This window comes from Eriocheir sinensis, chromosome 16 (assembly GCF_024679095.1).
Source record: "Eriocheir sinensis breed Jianghai 21 chromosome 16, ASM2467909v1, whole genome shotgun sequence".
NCBI classification, from domain to species: Eukaryota; Metazoa; Arthropoda; class Malacostraca; order Decapoda; family Varunidae; genus Eriocheir; species Eriocheir sinensis.
Genome location: NC_066524.1, coordinates 10,536,736 through 10,550,558, shown reverse-complemented (window position 1 = coordinate 10,550,558; position 13,823 = coordinate 10,536,736). Strand labels below are relative to the sequence as shown.

General features: G+C 43.2%; 2 protein-coding genes across 5 annotated transcripts in view; both read right to left on the bottom strand.

The window, feature by feature from the left end:
- Positions 1 to 386, bottom strand: part of LOC126999276 (protein split ends-like) — a 36,082-nt gene extending 35,696 nt beyond the window's left edge. For 2 of the 4 annotated variants that reach the window (XM_050861681.1, XM_050861684.1), the window contains exon 1: positions 265 to 386. The gene's annotated coding sequence lies outside the window, so the exon portion shown is untranslated. Of the gene's footprint in view, positions 1 to 82; positions 235 to 264 lie in introns of those variants that run through there. The other 2 variants (XM_050861683.1, XM_050861682.1) reach the window with 2 other exon arrangements.
- A 7,214-nt stretch (positions 387 to 7,600) lies between these two features.
- The window catches only part of LOC126999159 (uncharacterized), a gene marked incomplete at its 3' end in the record, with an annotated part of 11,170 nt that continues 4,947 nt past the window's right edge, over positions 7,601 to 13,823 (bottom strand). The window contains exons 2-3 of the mRNA XM_050861488.1: positions 13,690 to 13,823; positions 7,601 to 9,530 (exon numbers count right to left, since the gene is read on the bottom strand). The exon at positions 13,690 to 13,823 is cut by the window's right edge and continues 33 nt beyond it. Coding sequence (XP_050717445.1) covers positions 7,601 to 9,530; positions 13,690 to 13,823 — 2,064 coding nt within the window. The remainder of the gene's footprint in view (positions 9,531 to 13,689) is intronic.

The window sequence follows — 13,823 nt, the reverse complement described above, 5'->3', positions numbered from 1 at the left end:
GGCCATATTTACCGAGTTTACCAGAGTTTGCCGGAGTCTACCACTGTTTGCCATTGTTTAAATAGGTTGAAGAATATAATACCTTGCTGTGGAGGCTGAAGATGTCCGTTTAAATACCTAAAAACGACAAAATGATAGCGGATCCAAGTCTCAGGTAGGAGTTGGCTCGGCACCCCCCCGCCATATTTATCACTGTTTTCCACCTGTTCCACGCACTCATCACTGCCACGGCGGATACATAAGGTAGATAAGACACGTGCTCACCTGTGTCACGCCTGCCGGGGGAGAATTAAGACATGACACGCCGGAAAAGGTCAGAAAAGTCAGTTACTCCACGACAACACAGACACAAGCCCTTCCGAGGGTCAGCGTTCCAGTACTGCCTCAGCATCCATTGGTCACCTCTCTTATCTTCCCTAACGCCGATTTCTACGCCTAAATAACCCAAATAACTAAATATACAACATTTTTCATTATCCTGAGTGCCTGTTTGGGTGACCTCTCCGGATATTTTAATATTTCAATACTCTGAGATAATCCCTTTAAACTCAACTAACACCATTTCCTTACATGTATTTGAGTTATCAGCGTGTATAAACTGCGTATATATTTTTTGGGTGAGTTTTGGGTGAGTTTAGGTGGCTTGATTGGGGTAGGTAACCAGTTTTGTGAAGAGTTTGCGGTAGCGTGAGAAAGGAGAGAAAATCGAAGTGCTCGGTTATTCATTCAGACGCTCACGTAGCCACCAGCGTCCTCTTCCTCCTCCTCTTTAGGCCTCCCCTTGTCACTTTTAGGTCGCCACATGCATTATTTATCCTAATTTGGCTACCCTTCCTTCATTATCACCCACTATATGCCTCTTCTTCCTGTTTCCCGACTTTTACTAATTTTACTGTTTTCCTTTTTTCCTTATTTTTCCTCCTCCTCCTCCTCTTTAGGCCGCCACATGCATTATTTATCGTATTCTGGCTACTCTTCCTTCATTATCACCCACTATATGCATTTTCTTCCTGTTTCTCGACTTTTACTAATTTTACTGTTTTCCTTTTTCCTTATTTTTCCTCTTCCTCCTCCTCTTTAGGCCGCCACATGCATTATTCATCCTATTCTAGCTACTCTTCCTTCATTATCACCCACTATATGCATTTTCTCCCTGTTTCTCGACTTTTACTAATTTTACTGTTTTCCTTTTTTCCTTATTTTTCCTCTTCCTCCTCCTCTTTAGGCCGCCACATGCATTATTTATCCTATTCTGGCTACTCTTCCTTCATTATCACCCACTATATGCCTCTTCTTCCTGTTTCCCGACTTTTACTAATTTTACTGTTTTCCTTTTTCCTTATTTTTCCTCTTCCTCCTCCTCTTTAGGCTGTCACATGCATTATTTATCTTATTCTGGCTACTCTTCCTTCATTATCACCCACTATATGCATTTTCTTCCTGTTTCCCGACTTTTACTAATTTTACTGTTTTCCTTTTTTCCTTATTTTTCCTCCTCCTCCTCCTCTTTAGGCCGCCACATGCATTATTTATCCTATTCTGGCTACTCTTCCTTCATTATCACCCACTATATGCCTCTTCTTCCTGTTTCCCGACTTTTACTAATTTTACTGTTTTCCTTTTTTTCCTTATTTTTCCTCCTCCTCCTCCTCCTCCTCCTCTTTAGGCTGTCACATGCATTATTTATCGTATTCTGGCTACTCTTCCTTCATTATCACCCACTATATGCCTTTTCTTCCTGTTTCCCGACTTTTACTAATTTTACTGTTTTCCTTTTTTCCTTATTTTTCCTCTTCCTCCTCCTTTTTAGGCTGTCACATGCATTATTTATCGTATTTTAGCTACTCTTCCTTCATTATCACCCACTATATGCATTTTCTTCTTGTTTCCCGACTTTTAATAATTTTACTGTTTTCCTTTTTTCCTTATTTTTCCTCTTCCTCCTCCTTTTTAGGCCTCCACATGCATTATTTATCCTATTCTGGCTATTCTTCCTTCATTATCACCCACTATATACCTCTTCTTCCTGTTTCCAGACTTTTAATTATTTTACTGTTTTCCTTTTTTCCTTATTTTTCCTCTTCCTCCTCCTCTTTAGGCCGCCACATGCATTATTCATCCTATTCTAGCTACTCTTCCTTCATTATCATCCACTATATGCCTTTTCTTCCTGTTTCCCGACTTTTAATAATTTTACTGTTTTCCTATTTTCCTTTTTTTCCTCTTCCTCCTCTTCTTTAGGCCGCCACATGCATTATTTATCTTATTCTGGCTACTCTTCCTTCATTATCACCCACTATATGCATTTTCTTCCTGTTTCCCGACTTTTAATAATTTTACTATTTTCCTTTTTTCCTTATTTTTCCTCTTCCTCCTCCTCCTCCTCCTCTTTAGGCCGCCACATGCATTATTTATCGTATTCTGGCTACTCTTCCTTCATTATCACCCACTATATGCCTTTTCTTCCTGTTTCCCGACTTTTACTAATTTTACTGTTTTCCTATTTTCCTTATTTTTCCTCCTCCTCCTCCTTTTTAGGCTGTCACATGCATTATTTATCCTATTCTAGCTACCCTTCCTTCATTATCACCCACTATATGCCTTTTCTTCCTGTTTCTCGGCTTTTATTAATTTTACTGTTTTCCTTTTTCCTTATTTTTCCTCCTCCTCCTCCTCTTTAGGCCGCCACATCCATTATTTATCTTATTCTGGCTACTCTTCCTGTTTCCCGACTTTTAATAATTTTACTATTTTCCTTTTTTCCTTATTTTTCCTCCTCCTCTTCCTCTTTAGGCCGCCACATGCATTATTTATCCTATTCTGGCTACTCTTCCTTCATTATCACCCACAATATGCCTCTTCTTCCTGTTTCCAGACTTTTAATTATTTTACTGTTTTCCTTTTTTTCCTTATTTTTCCTCTTCCTCCTTCTCCTCCTCCTCTTTAGGCTGTCACATCCATTATTTATCTTATTCTGGCTACTCTTCCTTCATTATCACCCACTATATGCCTTTTCTTCCTGTTTCTCGGCTTTTATTAATTTTACTGTTTTCCTTATTTTTCCTCTTCCTCCTCCTCTTTAGGCCTCCCCTTGTCATTCATATGCCGCCACATGCACTATTTATCCTGTTCTTATTCCTTCATTATACCCTCCACATGCCTCTTCATCTTCCTCTCTCCCATCTGTTGCTGATTATTTTAAGTTTTCCTGTTTCCTTGTTTTATTTTCTCCTCTTCTGTCGCTGCCTAGGCCTTCACATGTAGCCTATTGTTTATCCTATTCTATTCATTCTTCATCGTTATTACCCGCTACGTCATTCCTCTCTCCCATCAGTTTTCCTATTTCCTGAGTTTTCCTGCTTTATTACTTTTTTTTTACTTTCTTCTGTCTGTGATGTCTTTTTGATATTCTCCAAGTTTTCCTCTTGTTTCTCTTGCATTGTTATTTTTCCTATTCTTTCCTCAATCGTATCCTCTTATTTCCATTATTTTTTCCTCTTTTTCCTCCTTTCGTCTTGTTTTTATAATTTTCTTTCCTCTCCTGTCCTAGCTCGATCGTCTTATTTTTCATTTTCATTATTTTTTTCCTTCTCTTCTTAATTATATATAGCTCGATCATTCACTTCTGGATCTTTCTCTTAATCATTTATTTTTTCTTTGCTTGATTAATCTCTCTCTCTCTCTCTCTCTCTCTCTCTCTCTCTCTCTCTCTCTCTCTCTCTCTCTCTCTCTCTCTTACCTTTCCTTCGATCATCAATGTCACTCTCTTTGCTATACCTTATCTTATTTTCCCTTCTTGTTAGTCATGATGATGCAAGCAACATAGCAACATGATGCAATCTCTCTCTCTCTCTCTCTCTCTCTCTCTCTCTCTCTCTCTCTCTCTCTCTCTCTCTCTCTTTGTGTGTGTGTACGTGTGTGTGTGTGTGTGTCACCGTGTGTGTTATGCTCTCTCTCTCTCTCACTCTCTCTCTCTGTACGTGTGCGTGTGTGCTAATTATGCTCTCTCTCTCATGATGACTGTATGTTATGAGAGAGAGAGAGAGAGAGAGAGAGAGAGAGTTTAGCCTATCCAAAGGAGGAGGAGGGTCGAGGAAGAGGAAGAGGAGGAGGAGGGGAGGAAGGGGAGCGCCAAGTCATACCTCAGTTAGGCCTACAAGCATAATTCCTTTCTCCTCCTCCCCCTCCTCCTCCCCCCCCCCCCGCCTCTTCTTCCTCCTCCTCCCTCCACCACAGCACGTATCCACGCCCAGAGTAACAGATTCGAGGCCCCTGTGTAGTGTTGGAGTGGATTCAAGGCCGGGTCTGTACTATTTATTTCCCCTCGTTTTTAGGCGGGTCAGGTTAATTGATCGAAACACACCTGGACGAAGGGCAAGATGATGTATTTTTTGTACACTATACTTAGCTAGGTTACTGATCGAAGCCGGGCCAGCCAGCCAAAGAGACAAACATACAGACATACAGACACAGACATATAGAGATAGATATACAGATTGATAAACAGATATATAAATGGATAGATAGATAGATAGATAGATAGACGGATAGACAGATAGACAGACATGCAAACAGACAGACGGACAAATAGACAGGCAACCAGAAAAAGACATACAAACAGACAGACAGATAGAAAGGTGAATGGATAGATAGATAGATAGATAGATAGACAGACGGACGCAAACAGGCACAGACAGAGAGGTACCCAGAAAATGATAAACAGAAAGGCAGACAAACAGAGACAGATAGATAATAGGTAGATAGATAGATAGATAGATAGATAGGTAAACAGACGGACGCAAACGGGCATAGATAGAGGTTCCCAGAAAATGATAAACAGAAAGGCAGACAGAGACAGATAGATAATAGGTAGATAAATAGATAGATAGGAAGGTAGACATAAATTTGCAACTTCACAGTATATACAAAAGGAGGAGGTGGAGAAAGGTGAGGAAATAGAAAAAAAAGAGGAAGGGGGAGGAGATAGAAGTTAGGAGAAGGAGGAGGGGGAAGAGGAGGAGGAGATATAGATGGTGTTGGTGATGGTTGTAGCAAAGAACACTATATTAAACTGCATACAACAACAACAATAACAACTACAACAACAACTACAACAATAACAACTACAACAACAACTACAACAATAACAACTACAACAACATCCACAATAATAACAACTACCGTACAATAAAAATAACAAAATAATAATGATAATAGTAATAATAACAATTGCATAACAGTTTACTTATTCACAAACATAACAAACTATATAAAAACAATCTAAACAGCAGCTATATAAGAAATTAACAAGTATAATTTTGCTAACTAAAGATTAATATTATGGTAGTTTTGTATGTCTGTGTTGTGTTGTAGTTTTTCTTTTTTCAATTGTAAACTTTCAAAATTATCTTGATATTTTTCTCTTCCTCTCAAAACGGCTACTATTATATTACTTAAGAAAACACTATTCCCTTTTTTAAATCAAGTACAAATATTTTTCTTTGCACATTCAACAGCCTGAACCTTCTATATACACGATCAGAACCTCTTTTTCCCTTACAGATGGCCGGAACCTATTCAAAGCTATCTGACCCCTTTCCCTTACAGATACTTTTTTACTCTACAAGTCTACTAAAAAAAACTCTGAACCTACTGTAAGCACTTCGAGCCGCTTTTCCTTACATATTCAATAGTCTGAACCTTCTTTAAGCGATCAGAACCTTTTGTCTAACATACTCAATAGGACTCAATACATCTAACTCTTTAAATCTACTAACAAGACACTATGAAGCTACTAAAAGGAATCAGAACCGTTTTCCTTAGATTCAGTACCCTAAACCTATTATAAACTATCAGAACCTTTCTACTTACACAATTAATAGGACAATACATTTGCAAGTCCACTAAAAACACATTGAACCTACTATGAGCCATCAGATTCTATTCCCTTACATATCTTATAGAATTCGATACCTTATACTTAGCATCAAAAAAGTAAATAATGTATAGGTGTGAGGGAGAGGGAGGTGCAATATTACCCATGAACCCCATAGCGACGAGCAAACAGTGACAGATATAACAACAAAAACACCCATCCCCGCTAATTTGGCGAACAGGCTCCTCCCCTTCTTCTTCATTGGCCAATCTACATGCAAGCCACACCCACTCTCAAATTTAGGTTTCATATGATTTGTGGATGTAGAAGTCAACCCGTAGCTCCTCCCCTTTAACAAGATAGCCACGCCTACTCTAAATCAAACTCAGGTTAAATGTGATTGGCGGATGCTGGAGGAGTCAAAATATAGCTCCTCCCCTTTTTATAAGATAGCCCTCCATTATTTTGGGCTGCATATGATTGGTGGATGCTGGATATCAAACTATAGCTCCTCCCCTTCCATAAGATAGCCACGCCCTCCCTTAACTTGGGCTGCATATGATTGGTGGGTGCTAGAGTTTAATCATAGCTCCTCCCCTTTCATAAGTTAGCCACGCCCTCCCTAACTCAGGCTGCATATGATTGGTGGATGTAGGAGGAGTCCAAGTATAGCTCCTCCCCCTTCACAAGATAGTCACGCCCACTCACTAACTCAGGCTGCAAATGACTGGTGGGTGCTGGGTTAGAGGGTGAAGGGGGCGGGGCTCATTCGCCAAGCTATCGTGAACAGGAACATGATTAATACTAAGCCATGCCTTTGTACAGGTCCCAAACCCGTCTATGTACAGCAGACGAACACAAAACAAAGGAATAAAAAAAAAATAACATACCTACTTATTCGTGTGATCCTTCCTTACCCAGCCCTCCTCACCCTCATATACTTCTCCTCCGCCATGAATTGAGGAGGAGGAGGAGGAGGAAAGAAGAGAAAATAAGGAGAACGAAAGAAGATTAAGAAGAGAAATGAGAGGCAGGGATGACAGGAGAGGTGAAGGAAGAAAATTGATATGAAAGATGAGGAGGAAAGTGAAAGAAAAGAAGAAAGGAAGATGATAAGAAGGAAGAGGTGGAGGAGGAGGAGGAGGAGGAGACGGAAGAGTGAAAAAGAACATGACAGGGAGAACAGAAAAGGCGAAGAAAGAAGGAAGAGGAGGAGGAGGAGGAAGATTTGGCATGAAGGTAGGAAATGGAGGAAGAAGAGAAGGTGGAAGAGGGAGGATTTACCAGGGAGAACGAGGAGATAGAAGAGGAAGACTAGGCAGTGAGGGAGGTGTAGGGCGGCCCAGGATAGAGAAGAGGAGGAGGAGGAGGGCGATAAGAAGAGGGTGAGGGAGTCCTTTTCCTCTTCCTCTCCCTTGTGGACTGAGGAGGCGCCCTGTCCCCCCTTGAGGCACGCCGGATAGGGACTTGTGAAGGCTGGGGTGGAGGCCGTTGGTGTTGTGACCCTCTGGTGGTGGTGAGCCTGTTAGCCGTGTTAGTGGTGGAGGTGCGGCGCCGCGTCCAGAGGTTAGTGGGGTTAGAATCGCTTTGGTGGTGTTGGGAGTGGTGTTGAGGGTGTTGTTGGTGGTGGTGTCCCTTACCAAGCAGCGGGGGGTTTAGTGAAGCGTGCGTGGTGTCCGTGGCGCCATTATTGGAACTGTAATGGTCAAGGTAAGTCATTAGATCATCCCAGAGACACCTCACCCCACATGCTGCCCCGCCCTCACCCTTCACCCCTTCCCCCCTCTCCCCTTTACTCCTGGTGGGGGCAAAGCGTGTGACTAGACTGCTCCCCTGCGGTTTCTCAATCTCGTATCTCTCCCCAGTACTATAGGAACCTCCGGGGGCCTCATACCCTACCTCCCCTTCGTAATCTCCCACGGATGTATAAGAACTCCCATGGGTCGAACTCCCCCTTTTTGGACCCTTAGTCTGCCCCCTGATGCTCCCTGACTGCCCTTCCCCCGTATAACCTCCCTCAGTAGTGTAAGAACTCCCGTGGACCCAGCCTTGGCCCTTGGGAACCCCGCTATACCCGTTATCCAGCTGTGGGGTTAGATTAGCGCCACCTCCTTCTCCCTTCACTTTCTCGATCTCATAATAGTCTTGGGTAACAGAGGGTCGGTTGGTATAGGTAGGTTGGTCGTCTGGGGCTTCTACGGGTGGGTAAGGGCCATCAGGGGCGTCTGGAGTGGCAGGGGTGTAGCCAGAGGTCCCTGCCGTCCCACTAGCGTCACCCTGCCAGCTCGGGGTTGCCTGCACGTCACCGAGGAAGTCGTTGAAGCTGGGGAAGTTTGGGGGCTGGAAGGATGGGAAGGAGGAGAGCTGGGGCCAAGGGGCGTCTTCTATGGGTGCCACGGGGATTGGACGGGGCGGGGCATAGTCCGCAGGGGGTGGTAGACTCACAGGTCCTCCGTCAGTGCCTCCGTCAGGGTAGTGGTGCGTCAGGTCAACGGTGTGGTCAGGATAATGACTGACCGTAAGGCTGTCTTGAGGAGGGTCATAATCTCCTCCTCCTCCTCCTTCATGACCTCCTCCTCCTCCTCCTCCTCCTCCTCCTCCTCCTCCTTGCCCTTGAAACACATTGACAGTGACATGAATGGCGTTAGAGGAAGATGAGGAAGGGGAAGAAGAAGAGGAGTGATGAGAGTGAGATGGATAAACACTTTCCCTCTTAGACCTCTTACTACTGAAGAAGGAGGAGGAGGAGGAGGAGGACGGGGAAGAGGAGGAGGAGGAGGAGGAAGAAGACGGGGAAGAGGAGGAAGAGGAAGGAAGGAAGAGCACTGGAAACACACCCTCCCTTTTAGAAGCAATAGAGGGCGGAGAAGACAAAGACGAAGGAGGTGATAGAGAGAACAACGGAACTGCATCCTTTCTCTTTGAACCTTTACTATCGAAGGAGGAAGAGGGTGAGAACGAAGGCGCAGAAGAAGACGAAGAAGTAGAAGTAGTTGAGGAACCATACCCAGACGAAGGAGATGACCACCAAGGCGAGTCTCCCAATACCTCAAGTTCCCCGCTGTGCCTTCGTCGTTTCTGAGCACTACTGAAGAAGGAATTTGAAGGAGACGAAGAAGTAGAAGAAGTAGAAGAACCAGACGAAGAAGAAGGAGAAGAGGACCACAAAGGCGAGTCTCCCAATACCTCGAGTTCCCTGCTGCGCCTTCGTCGTTTCTGGCCACTACTGAAGAAGGAAGAGAGTGAGACCAAAGATGAGGACGAGGACGAAGAAGGAGAACTATACCCCGACGAAGAGGAAGATGACCACCAAGGCGAGTCTCCCATTACCTCAAGTTCCCTGGTGTGCCTTCGTCGGTTCTGCACGCGTCGCTGCAGATTCGGGATAAAGCTAGCGATCCCGGCCATGGTGGTATCGACGAACTGGCGGAAGGATACACGCCTACGCTTCCCCCCTCCCACAGGCTTCTCCACCCTCTGCCTCACGGGTCTGGGGGCGTTGGGGGCTTGTTTTGCGGGGGCTCCTTCGCCGGCATCAACGGGGCGTGGCTGGGTTCTCTGGCGCTGCGGTCGAACTTGTGGCGAAGGGAGTCCTGCTTGTGGTGCCTCCCGGAAGAGCTGTGGCCTGGTGTTGCTGTTGCTGCCTCCTACGATTCTGTGGGTGGTGAGTGGTAGTGGTGAGGGGCGGTGATGTAAATGCGTGGTGGTGGTGGTGATGGTGGTGGTGAGTGGTGTTATTGGTGATGATAATTAGTGATGATCCGGTTGTGTTGTTGTGAAGTTTATAGTTTGTTATGAATGGCTGTGTATTGACCTCTCTCTCTCTCTCTCTCTCTCTCTCTCTCTCTCTCTCTCTCTCTCTCTCTCTCTCTCTCTCTCTCTCTCTCTCTCTCTCTCTCTCTCTCTCTCTCTCTCTCTCTCTCTCTCTCTCTTCTCTCCTCTCTCTCTCTCTCTCTCTCTCTCTCTCTCTCTCTCTCTCAATAAAGATCTCTCTCTCAGAGGAAGGTATTTGATTGGATTAAGGCGTGGATTAGCGACAGGAAACAGAGGGTTACCATTAACGGTAAAAAGTCCGAATGGGGTAATGTTACCAGTGTGGTTTCTCAAGGTTCAGTTTTAGGCCCACTTTTATTCATTATCTACATCAATGACATAGACAATGGGATAACTAGTGACAGAGGTAAATTTGCAGATGACACCAAAATAGGACGCACTATTAGGACAGGGGAGGATGCTAGAGCACTGCAGGAGGATCTCAACAAACTGTCAGCTTGGTCAGAGAAATGGCAGATGAATTTTAACATCACCAAGTGTAGCGTACTTAGTGTAGGAACACGCAACCCATTACACGGGTATAGTTTAGACTCCACAGCGATAGGCAGGTCTGAGTGTGAAAGGGATTTGGGAGTGTTAGTGAACTCTGACCTAAAACTAAGGAAGCAATGTATTAGTGTGAGGAATAGGGCTAACAGGGTATTAGGCTTTATTAACAGGACGGTAACCAACAGGAGTGCAGAGGTCATCCTCAGACTCTATTTAGCGTTAGTTAGGCCACACTTAGATTATGCTGTCCAGTTTTGGTGCCCACACTACAGAATGGACATCAACTTGCTAGAATCAGTTCAGAGGAGGATGACCAAGATGATTCAGGGGCTGAGGAACCTCCCATATCAAAATAGGCTGAAACATCTAAACTTACATTCACTAGAGAGACGAAGAGTGCGGGGAGATCTGATAGAAGTATTCAAATGGGTCAAGGGTTACAACAAAGGCGATATAAGTAAAGTACTGAGAATTAGCCAGCAGGACAGAACACGCAGTAGTAATGGATTTAAATTAGAAAAGTATAGATTTAGGAGAGATATAGGCAAGCGTTGGTTTAGTAATAGAGTGGTGGGCGAATGGAATAGACTCAGCAATCACATAGTTAGTGCAGGGACGATAGCTTGTTTTAAGAGTAGACTGGATAACTACATGGACGAGGACGACGGGTGGCAGTAAGGAGACTGGGTACTGGAGCGTACGCCCGTACCGAAGGTAAACGAGGATCAAGCCTCTACCTGTAACCCCTGAAACTACACCTCACCCATCGTGAGTAGTGGGGGGGATTCTGGAGCTGCCCTGTGTAGGCCACTCGGCCTCTTGCAGTCTCCCTGTGTTCTTATGTTCTTATATATATATATATATATATATATATATATATATATATATATATATATATATATATATATATATATATATATATATATGGATAGATAGATATACATGGATGGATAGACACATGTATACATTCTCTGCATTGCTCCTGTTTTTCTTCAACGGAAATGTTAATTTTCAATTTATGTATAAATTATTAACATGAACCTGGAGTAGATTAAAATTAAATAAATAAAGTCTCTACCTCTACCAGAAACTACACCTCGCCCATCGTGAGTAGTGGGGGGGATTCTAGAGCTGTCCTGTGTAGGCCACCCGGCCTTGTGTAGGCCACCCGGCCTCTTGCAGTTACCCTATGATCTTATGTTCTTATGTTCTCTCTCTCTCTCTCTCTCTCTCTCTCTCTCTCTCTCTCTCTCTCTCTCTCTCTCTCCGTAGCCGTGACTTTCCCCTCCATACACACACACACACACACACACACACGCGCGGTCTTTCGCCATCCTTCCCCTCCCCTTCTCTTCCTCCGTCCGTAATTTCCCTCCCTTTCCCCTCGTTTTCCCTCCCTCAATCCATCTCCACTGCCCTCCTTTCTCTTCTCCGAACTCTCTCTACATTCCATCTTCCCATTCACTTCTTTCTTCCTTCCTTTCTTCCTTCCTTCCTTCCATTCTCTTCCCTTCCACCCACACTCCTACACCCCGCCTCCACTTCTCCACTGCGCTTAACCACAGAAGGCGTGAGGAAGGCATGGAAGATAAAGGAACGAAGATGCTGGTTAACTTGACGAAAACTCTTCCATATTTATTAGATAAAGTTTACCAGCAAAAGAGAATGAAATAACGAACACTAAACACTGTCATGCTTATTTGCCTGTCCTGATGACCACCTGTCAACTATGACTAGCGAATCTCTCTCGGAAGAATCAAGTGGAGTTCCGAGGGGCAGCATGAGGCAAGCAAGAATGGCGCCACTATAAAACATTTGTCTGCGCCACTGACGGGCTGGGACCTACCAAAGGGCCCCATCGAGAAAAGCCTACCAGAGCTATGGGCTCAACGCAATACATACATTTTATCAACAAAAAGGTGAAAAAACGAGGAAGCTGGTTAACTGAACTAAAACTATTCAACGCTTGCTTTTTAGAGTTTAGCATCGAAATGGACGAAGAGAGATCCTGGTCAACTTCACTAACACGCTTCCATACTTGTTTTCTTTAATTTACCAATGGAAAATGATAAGGACTAAAGGAACTGCTTAACTAAACAAAGATCCATACTTGTTTTCTTTAATTTAGGTACCAGTGGAAAATGATAAGGAATGAAGGAACTGCTTAACTAAAAAAAGATCCATACTTGTTTTCTTTAATTTAGGTACCAGTGGAAAATGATAAGGAATGAAGGTACTGCTTAACTAAAAAAAGATCCATACTAGTTTTCTTTAATTTAGGTACCAGTGGAAAATGATAAGGAATGAAGGTACTGCTTAACTAAAAAAAGATCCATACTAGTTTTCTTTAATTTAGGTACCAGTGGAAAATGATAAGGAATGAAGGTACTGCTTAACTAAACAAAGATCCATACTTGTTTTCTTTAATTAAGGTACCAGTGGAAAATGATAAGGAATGAAGGAACTGCTTAACTAAAAAAAGATCCATACTAGTTTTCTTTAATTTAGGTACCAGTGGAAAATGATAAGGAATGAAGGTACTGCTTAACTAAACAAAGATCCATACTTGTTTTCTTTAATTTAGGTACCAGTGGAAAATGATAAGGAATGAAGGAACTGCTTAACTAAAAAAAGATCCATACTTGTTTTCTTTAATTTAGGTACCAGTGGAAAATAACAAGGAATGAAGGTACTGCTTAACTAAACAAAGATCCATACTTGTTTTCTTTAATTTAGGTACCAGTGGAAAATGACAAGGAATGAATATACTGTTTAACTAAAAGAGATCCATACTTGTTTTATAGACTTAAGCTGTGAACAAGTGAAGAAAAAAGATGCCGGTTAAAGCTAAAACTCAAACATCCTTGTCTTGAGTGTTCATCAGAGAAAAGGATGACGAAAGAAGGTGCCAGATGAACTCTACTAAAACTCTTCCAAACTTGTTAAATAAAGTTTGCCAGCGGAAATGAATGAAGAAAGAAGGCACTGAGTAACATATGACTCGAAAAACTCTTACATCTCCTTGTTTTAAAGAGTCAAGAGCGAAATGGATGAAGAAGGAAGAGACTGATTAATTAACTGAACTAAAAAGCTTCCATACTTGCTTTCTTGTTTTCTACAGTCTACGTAGGCTTATCATTGTTTAATACGTCTGGAAAGGAATTTTATCTGTATATGGAAGGGGAGGAGAGTGGGTCGTGGAGGCAATAAGGACCCATTTTTAGGGAGCAGAAGAAGAAGAAGAAGATGAAGAAGAAGATGATGATGATGGTGATGACATTGTAGAAAGAGAAAGATGAAGATGATGAAGAAGAAGAAAAAGGAAAAAAATAGAAGAAAATAAGAAAAAGAAGACGAAGTAGAAGAAGAAGAAGAAGAAGAAGAAGAAGTAAAAGAAGATGAAGAAGAAGACGAAGGGACAAAAGAGCGAAGATGCCGCTTAAACCATATAAATCCCTTCTATCACAGCCCCGATCCCCACCCCGCCTTACCTGATCATGCCGCTGCTGATCCTGGAGGCCACGCTGCCCATGTTCTCCGCCATACTCTGCATCATCTGGGCCAGCCGCGAGCTCCCGCCCCGCTGCGCCTCGGCCGGGGTGACTCCAATGCCCGCAACAGACAC